Source organism: Strigops habroptila, chromosome 8, assembly GCF_004027225.2.
Source record: "Strigops habroptila isolate Jane chromosome 8, bStrHab1.2.pri, whole genome shotgun sequence".
In the NCBI taxonomy this organism is placed as follows: Eukaryota; Metazoa; Chordata; class Aves; order Psittaciformes; family Psittacidae; genus Strigops; species Strigops habroptila.
This window is the reverse complement of record NC_044284.2, coordinates 897,832-917,024: the sequence shown is the minus strand read 5'-3', so window position 1 is coordinate 917,024 and position 19,193 is coordinate 897,832. Positions and strand designations below refer to the sequence as shown.

Here is a 19,193-nt window from a genome sequence, read left to right as displayed (position 1 = left end):
TGGAGGAGCTTTAAGGTCTCTTCCAACACAAACCAGCCTGGGATTCTGATGAATAAAAAAGTCTTATCTGAGAGAGCTTTTCACTGTACTAGTTATAAACAAATAGCAAATAAAAGCCCCAAATCATATCTTAAAACTGCATCAATTCATCAGAATGAGAGAGAACTACTGGAGAAGACAATGAATTCCAAGAAAGCTCAGAACCTTGGAGTCTTCCATTTTCCCACTATTCTTAACTACTCCCTATAGAAATGCTCTTTATTATACATAGTGAGAAGTGCATAACAGATATATAAACCTTTAGAGCTCTAACTAATATCACAAAACCACTTTTTTCTGTATCTTAGGTCTCGGTGTGTATTTCCAAAGTTGTCTTTTAAAGGCATTTTCACATCTTGAAGATCTGAGACCATCTGGATATTCTTTCCTAGGTTTAAAAAGTGCTGTCAGCATGTAAAGATTTGAATACCACTGACTAAAAAGGGTCTGTTTTTAGCACTGAATGGATTCAACATGAAGGGTATCATTTAGTAGAAAATACTTGACTGCAAAACTAAACAGAAATAACAAGTATTTTTTCATCATAGGCTCAGAATCACCGTGGAATCACCAAACACAATAATAGAAGCCTTTCCCCCCACTCCATTCTCTAATAATCCTTCTGGATTATTAGCTTTGGGGAGAGCACTTGTCAAGCTATTTATTATATGTGTAAGAGTGAGGCAGAAGGAACAGCCCTCAAAGCTCACTCGATTTCAGATGTGCATTTTAATCATCAGAAAGATTGCTACACTTAATCAGAGCAGCATTTGAGATGGATCCTTCAGAACTGAATTCCAAGGAAAGTTGATTAACAAACATTAAAAAATGCATGAAATTTAATTATACCCTCTCCTATGTTGTGCAGTACAGATTCATTTAAGCTTGGACAGATGAAAGATGACCAGAAAGCACTGTATGCTTCTGGTGAGCCTGGGAACAGCTAGCCATTAGTTGACAAAGAACTATGAACCCCAGGCCTTTACTTAGCAGGCAGTAGTAACCAAGAATTCTACATCAGGATTTAAGAAAACAAACAAGAAATCCATAAATTAAAGATTCTGAAGTGGAAACTTGGTTGGTTTGTTTGCTTTTGCAGTTATGTTAATTTGTGCCCTTAAATCTCTTCACATTGTCCAAAGAGATTGATGGCAATATTTCAAAGCTTGTAATTGTGATTTTTTTTCTTTTTCCTTTTTCAATCTTTTGAATTTTCTATTTTAAAACTTACATTCCTACCTCCTATTTGCAGGGACTCAAAGTATGTGTTGTGATTCTAAAAGCTTTATTCAAAACAAAAGACCCCAATCCACCTTTACAAGGCATATGCTGGTATTTAACAAAATCTCATTTAAAGCAGAGGTAAAAATAGAAGGAAAAAAACCAAAGGAAATTGCTGAACTGCAATGATGAGAGTATAAAAATCAGTTAATTGAGTAGAATTTTCAGTGTACCCCTACAGTGGTCCCATGCAATCTCAAGCTTGTCGTTTTATACCCAAGTATCAGATGTTTAAACAAAGAATTAGCTCCACTACAGTTAACCATATCTAATGAAGTTCATGCTGAAGCAACTGCTTAGATCACTACCCTTCTTCAACAGGGGGCACAGAAAGCCTCCTGGAAGAGAAAAGCCACAGATCCACCTGGGCACTAGAACCATGTTCACAAGCATTTAAGGTGAGGACCAAGTGAGCTGTGAGTCAGCTTTCAAGAGGGAACCCCTCGAGAGCATTTAGGACTATTTGTTAGCACCTGAACATGCACTTTTTCCAGAGAATTGCAGAAAGTAATGTAAGAGTTTTGAATTGAGCATCAACTCTCCTAAACCTCTGCTGCAACACTCTTGTTGCAGCAGGCAAGAACTACCCTGAATCCACAAGATCCACTAAAATAAATCTATGTTACAGAAAATGCGTAAGCACTTATAATCCTTTGTGTCTGCCAGCTTTCCAGATGAGAAAGATGCGCTGGTGTTTGTCTCTCTTTTTTGCAAAGGCTGTCCTATATTCATTAATGGGAAGCTTTTATTAAGAAAAACATATAAAGATGATGTATATAAATTTTAAAACACTGCTAACGCTTCACTTTTTTGAGCATTTTCCATCTTGCCAGTTTCCATGACAGCTATAGAAGCAAAAGGTGACTCATCCTAAAACTACCCAGTTACACTCTTCCATAAAAATACATTTTAAAGAGTGATATTTGGATTTATAACTACTGTAAGAACAAAGTCAAAGTCTTATTGTGGTACCTTAAAAGTGATTCTACTTGGTAAGAATATTTCTGCCAATTATAATTGCGAGAGATTCTGTTTGATCAAAACATCCCATTTGCAAATAAAACATTTCTTCTATTTGGCTAGAATGGCAAGTTGTCTATTCTGTGAAAATCAAGCTTTTTTTCTAGTTCATCAGCATACAACAGCAGAAGCATGATAAAAAGGAAATGGATTATGAGCTTACACTGATGAAGGACAAAAACCATTAGGAAAAAATAGATAGCTGACAACAACAGGAAGTGACAGTCATGTTTGGGATTTGTCTGTGGAACAACAGTATTCATAAATGTTTTTTAAAGATTTTCATTATAAACAGAAAAAAGAAGAGAGTATTGAATAACTTCTCCATACTGAAGAAACAAAAAAATATGTACTTGTGTTGCATAAAAATGAAGTTCCCAGTTTCCTCACTAATGAGATTGAAGAATTAGAACTGCAATTTTACTGTCCTAACCATCATAAAATGCTCGTGCACCACTTGTGCTGATAGTTAACAAACCTAGAATGATGATTTTCTAAAATCAGAGTACCTGTACAGTTACAGATGGATAGCTTGAGATCTAACTCAGTAAGGGAGATCCTGCTAGTAAAAAGAGGAGGAATAGAATTCATATCGTTCAAGAGTTCTTTGATGTGATAAATTAAATGAATAAACATCACCAGCAGTGTATGGAATAGGTTTCCGTCAGGTAGAGCATCTGATGTGCTCCAATTAGAAAGAAGTGCAATGTAATGCAAACTCTTCCAGCAACAAGACTAAGGGTTGGCTGTCAAGAGTTCCAAGTCATTTCAGCATCTAAAGCAGTCAAGTGGAAGTCACCAAATAGAAGTCTGCTTTTAACAGAGTTCTGCCAACCAGTACTGTTGGTATTAAGGCTTGATGCTATTCCATATTTTGCTCAGAGCTCAAGACCACCGATGAACATCACCAAAAGCAAAACAGCCGGATGTCAGTGCTTGCAGTGGTGAAACACAACATCGTCCGTGGCTGGTTAATGGGTCCTATTAAGAAGGGGGTGGGAGTGAGGGGGAAGATGCTGCTTTTCCACAGAGTTCCACGTAAAAAGTAAACAGGAATGCAGGACATTGGGCTAAAATACAAGTCAGTGTCTCTCATGAATTCCCAATGCATTACACAAGCTATGAATTTCTAAGCAGGACAGCACTGAGGAATAGCTTTCTAGACCTGAAAGATGAATTTAAAAGTGTTGCATCTACTTCTTGAGAAGGGATTTTCAACACCTGTAAAAGGATTTGAACACTTTCCTAAAGGATCTTTGAGCCAACTTAGCTTACTGGAAGACAATCAAGTTGAGATGACTAGCATGAAATACCTTCCTGACAAGAAAATAGTGTAATAAAGGACTATAACCGTGACACAATAAAGAGATATAAGTTTCAGACTGAAAGTGAAATGACTGTATTCGACCAGTGGGACTAATTACCAAGAAAAATGATACTGTCTTCAAAATAAACCAACATCAAGATGGATCTGTATCAGCCAGTAAGTCAGAGGCTCCCTACCAGACAGAAAGCATTCAGAGATTAAATGATCAAATAATCTACTCCTGTTGTACACACCATGACATCCCAGAAACTGCACTCAACTCAGTCGATTGTACTTAAAGCAGGTGCACTCCACTGCAATTGTGCCAGATGCACAAGGCCATGTGGTGTATTTAGCAGCACATGCAACATTCAGGACATAGTTGAAAAACATCTTCCAAGCAGGAAAGCAGTTTAACCACTGTTATTTTGAAATAAGGTTGCTTTGCAGGTAACTCAGAAACGCCCTGGTTACACACCATGTGTATTAGGTGCTTAAAGGCAGGAGACCGGCCACACTCGAAACCAGTAGCAGGTACTGGTTTTAGTACCTGCTTTAGAGTGAATGAATGAAACTTTAGAATGAAACAATTTATCAGTGATAAGGAAACAGGAGAGAAAGGTGTCATATTCTGAAGTTAACTTTATATGAAGACAGTTTAATTTCCAGGAGCTAAAATATACAACTCAGAAGTGTTGGTACTACTGAACAGAGGCTGACAGGTTCCATTAATTGTGGGCAATATATTCTATTAAAAATACAGCAGCTTATGATTAGTAGGATATCAAATCTTTTCGAACCAGATATTGTAAATTATTTGTAGATTTATAGTAGTAAATATGTTTATTTTTTCCCTAAAATACCTGAAGTTATCTCTTATTTCATAACTGAGTTACAAGTTTCTATAGTCTCTCTTTTCTGCATTTTCAAGTTGCATTAATTTCTCCACGCACCCTCTTTATACAGACTTTCACACAGAAAAAGGGCACAAAATAAGCCCAAAGCAGCACTGGCCCAGGCTGCCTAAGGAAGTGGTGAATGCCCCATCCCTGGCAGTGTTCAAGGCCAGGCTGGACAGAGCCTCGGGCAACATGGTCTAATGTGAGGTGTCCCCTGTCCATGCCGGGGGGTTGGAACTGGATGATCTTAAGGTCCTTTCCAACCCAAACCAGTCTGGGATTCTATGATTCTAAGTTGTCGAGGAATGAAAGCTAAAATAGTGAGACCATCAGAAATACCTTTCTCTAAAATACTTTTCCCATTTGGTATTAGAAAAGGACTAGGTTTCATGTCAAGTGGACTCATCTTTCACATGAACCCTATCTGTAAGAATGTTGTACTTCTAGTATGATACATACAAAGGCTTCTTTAACTCTGTTACTGCATGAAGATTAAGATACATAATAAACTTATAAACTATGTTATAGATAATTTGAAATTTAAAAAAATCTAAAGGGCAAGAAGGTCCATAAAAAAGATACCAGAAAAGGTGTTAGCTGAAGTTCGGGAGTGATTTATTTTCATGAACCTCCTTGATCTAGATGCTTGAAAGAGGTGGAAAAAAAGCAGATGAAATGAGAATTACTTTCAAAGGTAAGAGACAAAGTTGTTGTCCAGAAACATGAAAGGAAGTCAGAGAACCATGCTGGGATTGTTTTGCGACAGCTTTGCTCGCAGAAGCAAGGAAGATCAGCATTGCTCAGATGCCTGACAGTGCTGTTGTAACTATGAACTTACAGGAATTCATTGAATGTGGGATCGTGCTGGAGGAGTCGTAAGGCCCATAAAGGAAGGTTGATGCGTACTCATCTGTCACGGCGCTGGGAAAACTGGTTTGGCTGCTCAGGCTGCTGCCACTACTGCTGTTTCTGTTGTACAAGTTGTTGTTCAGTTCATGGTTATTGCTGTGAGGCAGCTGCAAGCTGCCATTGAAGTGGCTGGAGATATGGCTTACAGAAAAACCTGTCCTAGAGGACGATGATGTCAGTTTGCTCTCATCATCATCTGAAGCAGCGTACAGGTTCCCTAGAGAACTGGCTAGTCTGGAGTTTATGGAAACACTGAATAGAAAACACATACGGGGAAAAAAGAAAAATACACACAAGGTCTGTACAGATACATACAGAAAAAATAACAGACAACTCAGAAGACATTAAGTGAATAACACAGACCATTCTGAAATTATTTCCTTTCATCTTCTACCTCTCAACTAATGAAACCCAGAATTCTTTGTCAGGAGTTCCCAAACTTGGCTTATTCAAGCACTACCATGGCCAGCTTTCACCTCTGCCAAACTGTACGCCCATGAAGGAGGTTGTGTTAAAAGGTTTAGGCAGTGGCTGATCTACATGGAAGTATTTTGTGTACATGGAACAGTAAGAACTCCCCTTCTGTTTCTTGAAATCAGTAATAAAAGTCCTCAAGTAACCAAGAAGTAGTATGATAAAATTTGAGAATAAAAATAGGGTGCCCTGAAATACCTCTTTAGTTATTTTCTTCAAGTAAATATTTGTGCCCGGAAGTTACTAAAAATGCATCAATCATTCTAAATTTCACTTAACATCCATCACTACTTAGTACAACTAATAATGGGTTCATAAAATTAAAGATCACTCAGTATTCTTCTGTCATTAATAGTAAATAGACTCGTGGGAATACGTGATAAAATCCCACCAAAACTCTCATGCCAGCAGTGTAAGTTTTGGGGTTTTGTTTGTTTTTTTAAATCTGCAAGCAACTAAAGTTTGGCTGGTGGAACAGCAAATCACTCTGGAAGTAAATTTAACCCTTCTTACATCCAAGAACAGCAAGCCCTTCACAGACCGCACATGTGCTGAAAACCATTGTGTACCATTGTACCAAAATGAGAAGGAAAAAAACCCAAACCTTTTAAGGTTAGAGCCTGAGGATGTAGAAATTCTGCTTATTCTTTCAGCAGATGGTGAATTAACTGCCATCACTTTGGAGGCCTTCAGAGGAGACATGGATCCTTCTGTGCTACTCGAAGTATTGAGTCTAAAAAGAACACAGAGTTTTAGTGAGAAGCAAGGTTTTTATCATTAAAATATACATCTCAGAAACACATAGAGCCTTCTAGTATGGTATTTCAGACTGGTATTCTAAAAAGTGGGAATTCTCAGGTTTGAGTACTAAGAAGTCAACAGTGAAAACGCATCAGTTTGCCTGGTTTTAAATCTCTTTCTAATAAACTTTTCAAAGATCCCACTCACGTTTTTCCCCTGCTGTACCATATTGTGAAGCTATAGCTGGAAGTGTGGGGCACTGGACTGCTCAAAAATGTTAGCATTAGAGCTGGCCATATTCACTTACTAAAAGCTAGCAAACAAATAGCCTCACAGTAGAATGAAGTTCTCTCCATCTTTACACCAGGGGATATTACCATGATCAGCTCTTAAATGACGAAAAACCTTGGGTACAAGTCTCCAGCTACAAGCACAGAATGACGATGAGCAGAAATAGCTTTCATTCCACACCAAGAAAGGGTAAACAGACACCTCCAAGGCTGGACATCTGGAGTAATCTGTTTCCAAAATCCAGGTTGTCACAAAACTGAAGAGAACGTGTTCCTGTCAGTATTAATGCTTTCTAATGATGGATAGTTTATCTTACATGTTGTATTTTAGATGCAGTGGGGTAAAGGACACAATGAGACTCAATTCTGCCATTCCTATAACTCTTAAAAATTAAGTCAATTTTCACTCTACATTTTATTTTCTTTTGGGCAGCACGGTCAGCGCTCATTTGAGATCAGCACAGGTCATAAATGAACATTTAGAAAATGAGAAAAAACTAATGGCTTTATTGGCTCCGCAGGAAGTTCTGAGCAAAGCCTGTAGTAACGTATCCAGTGAGGACCCTGCATGAAAAGGTACTGAAACTCACTATTTATCTTCTAAAGAACAGCACTGGTTGTATCCACTAAGCAATACCTCTACTTCATCTACTAAACCACAAAGGACAAAAACTGTGGTATGCAGACAACAGGTAGCCAGTTTAAGCATTCGAGACAGGTAAGTTTACAGAGATAAAGTGGTTATGTGTTAACTGGTGGGCTGGTTTTGGCTGGGATAGAGTTAATTTTCTTCATAGCCTCTAGTATGGGGCTGTGGGTTTGGATTTGTGCTGCACACTGTTGATAACACAGGGACGTTTTAGTTTCCACTGAGCAAAGCTTACACAGAGTCGAGGCTGTTTCTGCCTCTCACCCCACCAGCGAGCAGGCTGGGGGTGCTCAAGGAGCTGGGAGGGGACACAGCTGATCCCAACGGACCAAAGGGATACTCCAGACCGTACGGAGTCATGCTTGGCATATAAAGCTGGGGGAAGGAGGAGGAAGTGGGGACGTTCAGAGTTACAGCATTTGTCTTCCCAAGTAACGTGTGATGGAGCCCTGCTGTCCTGGAGATGGCTGAAGCCTGACCATGGGAAGTGGTAAACGAATCCCTTGTTCTGCTCTGCTTGTGTGTGTGGCTTTTGCTTTCCCTGTTCAACTGCCTTTATTGCAACTCATGAGTTGTTTCCTCACTTTTACCCTTCCATCCCACTGAGAGGAGGTAAGCGGGAGGCTGTGGTGCTTAGCTGCCGCCTGGGGTTAAACCACCACTGTTACTCATCCTTCACTGCAGAACACCATCGATACTAGAAAACGTGACTGAGGAAATTACTTGTACGTGGTAATTATTTACTAAATAGAATTCAAGGTATCCCCGAAGCAGAGCTGTACCCCTCTGTCCCTTATATTCCCACAGCATTTGCAGGTGTTAAAGTCTGTTATCAGAAGTCTGAAATTGCTGATAAATTGGTGTGATAATTCAAAACATTGAAAATACAAGCCCTGAGTGGTACCCATTGAGAACTATAATGTGAAAGTTAATACCTGAAAGGTTGTGATCGTGACCTGGTGTGCAGTTTTGTGTCTTGAAGCCTAAAGAAACAAAAGCAGCAGTCTTTATCAAACCATAAAGAGCCTTTCCTCTCTCACAAAGCATACTCATGTCTCATACTGGCTTTAAAGTACAAGACTAACAAGAGTTAGGAATTATTGACAATCATTATTTTCATTTACAGTTAAACAACAGAGAAGTATTGCAGGTTTATTTTCACACTTCACATTTTTACTGGTTCTGAAAAGTTTAACATTTATATAGGGAGTACAGAAAATTATGGAAAGGTACAGAAAGTTCACTGAAGAATATTTTGTTTGAGACAAAAACTTTAAAGTAGTAGAGAGAAACCTGAAGGTTTTGAGGTATTTTTTTACTTTGTCTTTTACTGCTACATAGTAAGTAGGTAGCCTGAAAAGGGAGACAGAAAACCATCAAATCTGCAACTAACAGATATATATCTAGAAAGAGTTCCACTACAGAAGGTGGTACAACAACCAAGGCCATGTATTTGCCATAAAGATCTGATAGCACTGAGTGAATTTCAAATTGCAGCTTCCCTCAGAATTCATTAACACTTACCTCAGAGCTCCAGCTGTACTAGAACACGTCCGTCTCCGAGTCTTTAAGGCATTGAGCTTATCTCCCTGTGTCATGCCATCCTGGGCTTCCACACCTGCATTGTCTTCAAACTCATTCTGGGAAACATGAAGCATGCGAGCAAGGAAATCCATCAGATCCTTAGCAGTAGTTTCAAAGTACTGAACATCTCCTTTGCAAAGACTGTGATTTAAAAGGCTAATCCCTCTGCACGGACGGGGCACTGCTCTGGCCTTGCACAGTTCAGTAAACTCTGCCACTCACAAACACATTTCACAGAGGCTTTTTGCAGAACGTGACCTCAAAGTCAGTTCAGGATGCTTGAGTCTAGTGCCAGTATTTATTTACTTCAAAGAAGTGGGTTTTTACAGGACATCAAATTCAACTCCTTTCTCCAGGACTATTTTTAAAGTTATCATCAATGTGGAAGGGAAGCAGCAACAAACAACTTTGTGGTACACACAAGAGGAGGAAGAAATTTAGATAACGTTGTGTGTCCTGCAAGAGGAGCTAAAAATCCACTGTCCTAACCATCCTGTGTCCTGGCAACACTGTTTAAATGCCTATTTGTAATTCTGATTCAAAATAGACTTTTCTAAGACCCAGGTATTAAGCAGAGAACAGTTTCTTAAGTAGCAGAGAAATATGAAGCTACACAAAGCAAGGAGAGAACTGTAATTTTTTATTGCCAAATGAAAACAACTCATACCAGTTACGCCAGACTCACAGAACCATTAGTGTTGGAAGAGCCCCTGAAGATCACCCAGTCCAACCCGTGCCAAGGCAGGGCCACCCAGAGCAGGGCACACAGGAACGTGTCCAGGCGGGTTTGGGATGTCTCCAGAGAGGGAGACTCCACAACCCCCCTGGGCAGCCTGTGCCAGGGCTCTGATGCCCTCAGTGGACAAAAGTTCTTTCTCATGTTGAGGTGAAACTTGTTGTGTGTTAGTTTATGGCCATTATGCTTCATCTGACCTCAGACAAGTGTTTGTTTGCATTACTGCAGCTCCTATTGTGCTTAAGTGACCTTGCTGCTCTGCAGACAACAGAACAATCATGAGTGCTTTGTAAAATTTGCAATACCAATCTAGCCTGGATATAAGGCTGACGTTACAAATGACAGCAGATCCTTTGGGTTAAGCTGTATCTTCTCCTGTTTCCTTCTGCTTCTGTTCCCCTGAGTTTTTGTATTGTGGGCACACTACTTTCTATGTTAATTTGGATGAATGGACTTAGTGAGAGTAGCTGCAAGCCAGAAGAGCAAGAAGAGCAAAGATACATTCTGTTTTCATGACCAACACTCGCGACTTTACAAGGGCTGTAGTGACAGGACAAGGGGAATGGCTTTAACCTGACAGAGGGGAGACTGGGGTGAGCTCTTAGGCAGAAGCTCTTCCCTGTGAGGGTGCTGAGGCGCTGGCACAGGGTGCCCAGAGAAGCTGTGGCTGCCCCATCCCTGGCAGTGTTCAAGGCCAGGTTGGACACAGGGGCTTGGAGCAACCTGCTCTAGTGGAAGGTGTCCCTGCCCGTGGCAGGGGGCTGGAACTGGATGAGCTTTAAGGTCCCTTCCAACCAAAACCAGTCTGGGATTCTATTTAATAGTTTCTGCCATTAACCCAGAGAAAAGGTTTACAGAAGTAGTAAGACAATAAAAGTTAATCTAATCATGTGAAGGTCCAAGTGTTGCACTAATTATAGGACAACATAAACATTTTAGCTAGATTTCATTGAGGATTATCTGCTAGGCCACTGTTACCTCAATGCTGGTAAACTTTGTTTCACTGTCTTTCCCTGCCCAACAGTTACTGCATGTAGCTGTTCTGTCCTCTGATTCTGAGCCCTCATGCATTTGGGGGACTGGGAACATCAGTTTGGTTTGAGCTTCTAGAGAGCCCAGTATAATGAGGTTTTGAAAGATAATCAAATATCCAAAGAGATAAAGATGTAAGTTAAATGTTTTGAAATCTGAATATTAGGAACATTCGGAAACGTTTGAAATCTGAATATGACATCTGTAAAAAAATTAAATACATAGTACAGAGAGGTTTACAGTAGAAGAAAGTGGCACTGTGAATTTGTTTTGTGAACCTGTACATAAGCTGCTACAAAGTGTATAGGTAGCTGAGTTACCTGCAAGTAAGTTGCCTTGAATACTGGAAGCAGTATAGTTGTAGTAGTAGCTCAGATTTGAAAACATTTTTTACCCATACAGCTGTGTGCCAACTGTTTTCATTTGGTGTACAAGATCATCCCTACACAGTGTTATATTTCCAAGTTAGAAATCTAGGTATTTAACTTTCTATATCCCAAGCCACAAACTTTTTATCTTCCATAGTACCTTTACAGATGATGATAGATCATGTGACAGATGCCCAGGACATCCCTGGTCTTTTACATCAAGTTAAGGACTCTGTCAGCAATGTGAAAGCTCTTTAGTTATGGCAGAGCTAAGAGAGCATTAATCAAATGCATAGTTCCTCTAAACTGCTTCTTACAGATACTGTAGGAAACTACAATTCAAGAGTTTTCCTCACCCAGAACGCACAAGTATGATCACGTTCATTCACATCTCATGCCTGTGCTTCCAAGAAATAACTGTAAGGTCCTTACCCTAAATGTATATATCTCATCAGTAACCCATAACACTGTGATAAAGGGATGGCCATCTATATGCTCATGCATTATTAGCTAGGAATTTGGAATAAATACATTTTCAGGAAGAGAACTGATTTATTTTTTTTGCAACCAACAACTGAAACCCCTGAAAGAATGACTTGAAGTAATACAAGTTTTTTGAAGTTTGAAGAAATACCTACATTGGTTTAAACCAGAACATTTTAGTTGTGAAAAAGCAATTGAGTACTAATACAAGCCTAAAAAAATTAAACATTATCTAAAGCTAGTTATTAACAGATCAACTCCATCTCTGCTTATTTGAAATCTTCTCTACGAACTCCTACCTGCCTGTATTGATCCAAGTCTTGTACTTTAGTCAAGCTGTCACTGATTGAAATGTCCTTCAAGCCACAAAGAACTCTGTTAATGTTTCCATCAAGGACTCGCTGTTTGTGCTTTGATTGGATGACATCTCCCTCTAGCCATAACATTGCTTGCTTCCTTTGGGATACAAAACAAATCGATTCATATCAACAAAGGTGCAGACACATAAACCCAACAAGAAAGCATGCTGCTCTTACAGATTGCCAACATTTGGGTCTTCTGTACATCTTTATCTGGAAAGAAAAAAATCTGAATGTCTATCACAGAAAAAACAAAACCCCAACAAACCCAGAACATTTTCAGTGGTTAAAGATAACAACAAAACACCCCAGAATCACCAAACGAGTCTGTAGCCATCACAGAAATATTACAGGTAATGAAACTTGAACTTACAAACCCCGACTGGGTAAAGAGATGAACTAAAGAGGAATCTGCAATGGTATTTTAAAGGCTTTTAAAACACAACTTAAAGATTCATTTAAAATAATGCTTTTATGTAATGTGTAGAATGAATGATGACAGAGCACTTTCCAACTTGTTATTAGCATGAGATTTGTGTATGTAAAGACACTGTGCAGTAAAATCACAGCTGACCTGTACAGTGGAAGTGGTTACAGCCATTTAAAGTTGAATGGGACTTTAGTTCAGTTTGCAGAAAATAAAAGATCACGTCTTTCAGACATAAGGCTACAATGTGCATGGGCCAAGCAGGCTTTTGTTGATGTGACTGTGTTATTCCTGAATAAGGAATTTTGCTGGGTAGGTACCGTTCATGATAGTTCCATCCAAAAACTGAGACTCTACTACGTATTATTGCAACAAAATTAAAGTCTTACACTGAACAGAGGAAAAAAGAATAAGGAATTCAGTCAGAATATACTTGCACTGGAAACATTTTTTTGGTTGAAAGTATTACGGCAAAGCTCAAGGGCCAAGCAGTCTGAGCCAACTGCCTAAACCTGCTCAATAGCACAGGGAACGGTAAGCACTGCGAGGCAAATTTCACTACATTCCAAGAAAACAGCAAAAGAAGAGAGAAGGACGGGACAGAGGAAGAGGGAGCACCTCTTATTCCACCTAACAGAAGGAGCCTAGAAAACATGCTTGAATTTAAAGATCTTTGAAGTCTTCCAGGATTAACTGTACTCCCAGTAACAAACTGACTCAATAAATACTTGGGTGGGAGAGTCTCCACAAAAACCTTCTCAACCCCCCTGTTAAACCTCAAAGAACCTGGAGATGAAGCTCTGACATTTAGGAATGTTGGGAAATCCAAGCTACAGGATTTTCACTTTTTGTCAGATGCAATTTTGCAGCCCCAAAGGCAAGAGATTTTATATCAGAATGATGCCAACTGCTGTTGGCTCCCTCTTTCTCAATCCTATTTTGACACTATTGGTGACATTCCCTGGGTTTTGCCTGATTGCCACAACAGGTATCTATTGCCGTGAGGCCAATAGAAAACTCTTAATGAACAATACTACAGTATGAGTGAAAAAAACCTGAAGGAATTTTGCCCATCTATAAAATCAAACCAAGCATTTATATACCACTGCAGAAAAGACATGGGCCCTGCTTTTGATGTCTTTCAAGTAAACTGCACTTACTAATCACACTACCTACTATCTCTCCCAATTTTGCTCTATTATGGAAGTTATTTTTAAGAGTGCATCATCTAAGCATCAGCACAGTGTGGAGAAGTTCAATATGCCTTCAGTGAGCACTTGTGGTTTGTGAAAGCTTGTGATTCACAGTATTTTGGCAAATTGTAGGCCAAATGTCAGATAAGGGAGTGCCCATTCAGTTGCACTGGAAAAGAAATAGGAATCCTCATTCATGCTCAGTTTCTGTTATGAATTACAGTAATGCTGCTTCTCTCTGATATCTGTTGGATTTTAAGATGCTCTCTACAACTGCCTGACAGCAGGTTGCAGTGAGGCGGGGTCGGTCTCTGCTCCCAAGGGACAAGGGATGGGACAAGAGGAAACGGCCTCAAGCTGCACCAGGGGAGGTTTAGATGGAGCTGAGGAACAATTCCTTCCCCAGAGGGTGCTCAGGCATTGGAACAGGCTGCCCAGGGCAGGGCTGGAGTCACCGTCCCTGCAAGTGTTCACACCCCGTGTAGCCGAGGCCTCAGTGCCATGGGTTAGTGGTGGCCTTGGCAGTGCTGGGAATGGTTGGACTGGATGAGCTTAAAGGTCTTTTCCAACCCAGTGGATTCTCTGATTCTGTGCAGTGTATGTTTTACTGTATTTACACAGTATCTAGCAGAGCTCTTGGTTTTTTCCCAAAACGAGACAAATTGTCTTGGTTTCAGGTGTGATAATTCTCTCCCTTAGGAGCTGGTGCAGTGTTGTGGTTTGGCATTAGTCTGAGAATACCGCTGGTGGCACACTGATGTTTCAGTTGTTGCTCAGCAGCACTTACCCCAATCAAGGACTTTTCAGTCTCATGCTCTGCCAGTGAGGAGGGGCACGGGAAGCCAGGAGGGAGCAGAGACAGGACACCTGACCCAAACTAGCCAAAGGGGTATTCCATACCACAGCACGTCATGCCCAGTATAGAAACTGGGGGGACTTGGCCAGAAAGGGGCTGATCACTACTCAGGGGTGGGCTGGGCATCAGCCAGTGGGTGGTGAGCAACTGTATAGAGAAACACGTGAGTTTTGCTTTTTTGGTTTTTCTTTTTCTCAAGGGTGTAAGGGGGGAAGAGAGGTGGGTGAGGGGTGGTAGTGTTATTCCTTCCTCTCTATTTCCTTTCATCATCATCATTATTATTAATTAAAATTACATTTTACTCTTATTTCAGCTATTAAGTTGTTCTTACCTCAACCTACAGGGCTTTACCTTTTCTCTGACCCTCCTCCCCACCGCAGTGGGGAGTGGGGAGCAGTGGGTGAGCGGCTGCGTGGTGCTGAGCTGCTGCTGGGCTTAAACCACCACACTAATTTGTGGTGGATTTTTTCAAAATGTTCTTTCTCCTAACAGCGAAAATGCCTCCAACTAAATATCATCATGGTATCAAATAAAAAATACCAGCATAAGTATTGTAATAGTAAATGCACAATGTAGAAACCACCATGAAATTAAACTTAACGTCTACATCTCCGAAGCCAGTGCAATTTTGTCTTTCAGTTCCAGTCAGGATCAAACCTTGAATCACCCGTTCAAATTATCTGCACATGAAATGTTCTCAACCCAAAGTATACAGCCCATTTTGAGAAAAGCTGTATTAAAACCATACCTTTATTTTGCTAACGACCATTAGCTCCGAATCAGAAACACTTCATACATTATGCTAGGAATCTGAAAGAGGTCAGGAGCTGTCCACTACATTCTTAATCGTTAGTTACAACAAAGAAAAACCCATAGCAGTTATACTATTGTGAGATTAATTTTAAGTGTCATCATAGGCTATATATGAACACAAACATGCAGATCTCGAGACTCTCTGCCCCTTAAGGTGACAAAAGGCACAGCACCCCAGAAAAGACGACTGTTAGTAAGTTTGAGTTCAATCCCAAGTTGACTAACCTTAAATATACTGCAACAGGCAGTAACATACGATGTCAGTAGACAGAAAGCAGATCCTATAAAAAGTGCAAGATGGAGAAGGATGTAGAGAAGCAGTTCATTCTTAGTAGCAAAGAAGGTATACATACTCTTCCAAGAAGTGTTGCTGGGGTCCTATAATAGAGCCTGGTCGACATATTCTTATCCAAGCAATGGCTTCAGCATGTGTGAACTTGTAGTGTTTCATTATATAGCAGGCAATCAGTGTTCCTGTTCTCCCCAGGCCAGCTACAGAAACACAAGTATCAACATTCACAAACAAAGTCATGAGCATTTCCTAAGTATGCGATTAAAGTAGGATAGGAGAAGACTTCTTTACAATGTTATTCACCATCTTAATATTTGAAGAAAGAACTTCTGTTCAGTATCCCATTTATCACATAACTAGATTTCAATGCTGCAGATATAAGAACAAACATATCATGCTTATAAGAAGCTAAGAGGGTTCAAGAACGCGTGGAACGGTGATCACTCTTGGTATTTGCACAATTCTACTTCTAAGTTGGTTGTTTGGGTTTTTTTTAAAGGCTGATATTATAAAAAAGGCAATTACCAAGCCATTGATATATAAAATTATACACTGGTCAAAATTCTTGCTGTTTCTACAGATAGCAGTGAGCAGTTTTATAGCTTGGTTTCACAATAGAACTTATTCAAAAAGAAAAAGACACTGGCTGAGGAGGCACGTGCTGCTCTCTGCTGTGATGTGCACATGTATTTGCATGTATTTGAAGCTTGATTTGTAAAGTATGTGTGTTAGCCCTCTCAAAGGTACTTTGATTTTGGTTTTTACTGGTTTTATAAATAGGAAGTTTAGCAAGTGCATATCTAATATACTAGAATATACCTAATAATAATATATATATAGATATATATATGTAATATACTAGAAAAGTATATTATATTCCTTCAGCAACTAAGCCTGGAGAATAGCAATCTGCTCCTGCTGATCACTAGTTTGTACTCTCACTCAGTAAGCAGATGTCCAGCTTATTAATGCCAGAATTGCAGAGTTCTAGCCACAGCAACAACTTGTTAGCAAATAAACTTACTTATCTTAGATACACATGCTTATTGTTCATGGAAAAATTATGAATAGCACTGTTCTTGTTTCAGACCAGCAAGACATTTGTCTCCACAATGTCCTTACACAACTCCAAACATAAATCAAGCCAAACCCTTCAAAACCTTTGTTAATCATCGTGATTAAGCATGTTTTGTGGCTGTTTTGCTGAAATAAGCAGGTTTGAAATGCTGGCATCGCAATAACTCACATTAACTTGAAATGAGAAAGTCATGCTCCACAGAAAAATGGACAACAGTCCAAAAGCACAAAGAAAACCTTTCAGTCTTTTGCATTTCCTAACCAATGATCATAATGCTGTGAAAGCATAATGCAAAAGAGAAATCAACTCAAACTCATGCCTTCTAGTGATACTAAGAAAACCCAGGACAATGAACAACAGATTGTCAGTTACTGTAAGTAGTGGCGTAGGATGAGAGAACTTAATATGCACATGAAAATAACAAATATTTATCACATATTTAGTCAAGTATCTTAAGCAATATTATTTTCATGACTGGAAAGTGTTATTTTTAAATGTTTTATTTCTAAATAAACTCTATGGACTAATACTCATCTTGAACTTCAGTCTGAGAAATAACAGTGCGCACACCTTTACAATGTACAGCAATAGCCCCATCAGCATTCTCACAGATGTTGAGGAACCTCTGAACTATACTGTCACTTGGTGTGCTTCCATCTATGAAGAACAGGTCATAATGCTCAAACCCAGCATCAGTGAAACGTTTGGCCTCATAAATTTTTTTGTTGAGTCTTATAATTGATGTGACATTATGTTTCTTGAAATAGGGAAAGTAGGCTTCAGGTGCATGAAGAGGATAACCTATAAAAGGAAGAAGCACAAGGAGTAAGTTGAAATTCAGCAAAAATCTGATTGTAGTTTTTAAATGACTGAGTTTAGCTGAACCAAATCTCTCCTTTCCCTCTATTGATGAAGTGTCTCTTTTTTATTCCATTAGAATCATATAGGTTCTTCCCATTATGCCAAGAATCTTCAGTAGTAAAGGCAAGCTTCTTTTTAAAGTCTTTCCTTTGTTATAGTCTCCTTTGTTTTATGCAACTCGCCTTTAATTCTGCACATTTATTGTATCACGTGTCAGGTTCCAGGAGAAAAGGAAGGGACCTGAATTTCTCAGGCACTTTGTCACTGAATGGAAGCCATTGACTGTTAGAAGAATTGGAATTCTTCTAGCCAAGAAGAGTTCCAAAACCTTTGGAATGAAGCTCTATCATTGTATATAAAATGATCACTGTATGATTATTTCTGAAGATGAATATTAACCTATAAACCTCTCTTATCTTCTGCTCATTGGGTGGGGCTGTTGCACACGCTGGAAATGGGACAGCATTACAATATGCACCATACCATTTTCAAGTTTGCTTTTTGGGTGTGGTCCACTAAATGCCAAAAACTTTCCTGGAACAATCCAGTTGAAGTCACCATTTTCCACTCGCTATAAAAAATGTCAGGAGAAAAAGAGAAAAGCTTTTTAATATCTGTACAGACAAGGTTCAGAAGAATTAATCTCAAGTTTATTTTACTTTTCACTATGTTGTTGCTACCTTAAATCAAAACACTTCAAATGGAATTAGCCAGCTTATCTATATGGGACAAACTAACCAACCATAAGCTGCTTTGCAGAAATCTCTTCATAAAATGAGACACAAACCAATTTTGCTGAAGTTTTTCAAAGAAAAGCAGAAAGATCCTCTCTCTAAGGTATTTCTCTCTTAGAGGTTTCAGCAGTTTAAGATACCTACTTACAAAACTTACAAATACCAACATTCTTGTATGTTTTAATGAAAGAATATGGAAAAATGCTTCCCTTCCCTGGCTAAAAAACCCAATTCACAGAAAACAAATTAAAACCAATTAATCCTTAAAAACAATTCTAATTTCCCTTTAGAAACCGAAATCTACATCTTGGCATAAGCTCTGATAAGCCAGTAATCACAGAAGCAAAATATAAATCAAATAAAAAGACTAAATTAAGAACGTTTTCAAACTGGGAGCTTTTGCATTTCTCACCCACTTTTAAATAAAAACTTCAAAAAGGCTTTTCAAATCCTGGCAGTGCCAAAAAACTGGAAGCTTCTTTGGAAACGTGTAACTAAAGTGCAAAACTGCCTTCTTTTATCCTAACTGGAGAGCGCTCAGTCCTCAGGTAGCAATACAGTTATGCTCAGTGTGACTTTTAAGGACATGGCACTCAGTTCTGCTGCATTATTAAGCTTATGTTTTTAGTTCTCAGCTCCTCAAAACATCCTAATGAGTGAAAGGATCTGATAATGGACTTTACTGTAACCAATTCACCCACTGTTTGCTCTGCTAAGCCCATTAGGCTTGCTCCAAATGTCCTCACAGGAAGAAATCTGGAAGTGAACA

The 19,193-nt window shown here is 39.3% G+C and overlaps 1 protein-coding gene across 8 annotated transcripts in view; it reads right to left on the bottom strand.

Annotated features, from left to right (window-relative positions):
• The window catches only part of CDC14A (cell division cycle 14A), a 72,551-nt gene that overhangs the window by 2,654 nt on the left and 50,704 nt on the right, over window positions 1-19,193 (bottom strand). For 5 of the 8 annotated variants that reach the window (XM_030495621.1, XM_030495624.1, XM_030495618.2 and 2 more), the window contains 8 exons: window positions 18,174-18,261; window positions 17,400-17,630; window positions 15,813-15,951; window positions 12,111-12,267; window positions 9,133-9,248; window positions 8,544-8,591; window positions 6,533-6,661; window positions 5,103-5,706 (listed from right to left, as the gene is read on the bottom strand). In XM_030495621.1, coding sequence (XP_030351481.1) covers window positions 5,346-5,706; window positions 6,533-6,661; window positions 8,544-8,591; window positions 9,133-9,248; window positions 12,111-12,267; window positions 15,813-15,951; window positions 17,400-17,630; window positions 18,174-18,261 — 1,269 coding nt within the window. In that variant the 3' untranslated portion in view covers window positions 5,103-5,345. Of the gene's footprint in view, window positions 1-5,102; window positions 5,707-6,532; window positions 6,662-8,543; window positions 8,592-9,132; window positions 9,249-12,110; window positions 12,268-15,812; window positions 15,952-17,399; window positions 17,631-18,173; window positions 18,262-19,193 lie in introns of those variants that run through there. The other 3 variants (XM_030495616.2, XM_030495623.2, XM_030495617.2) reach the window with 3 other exon arrangements.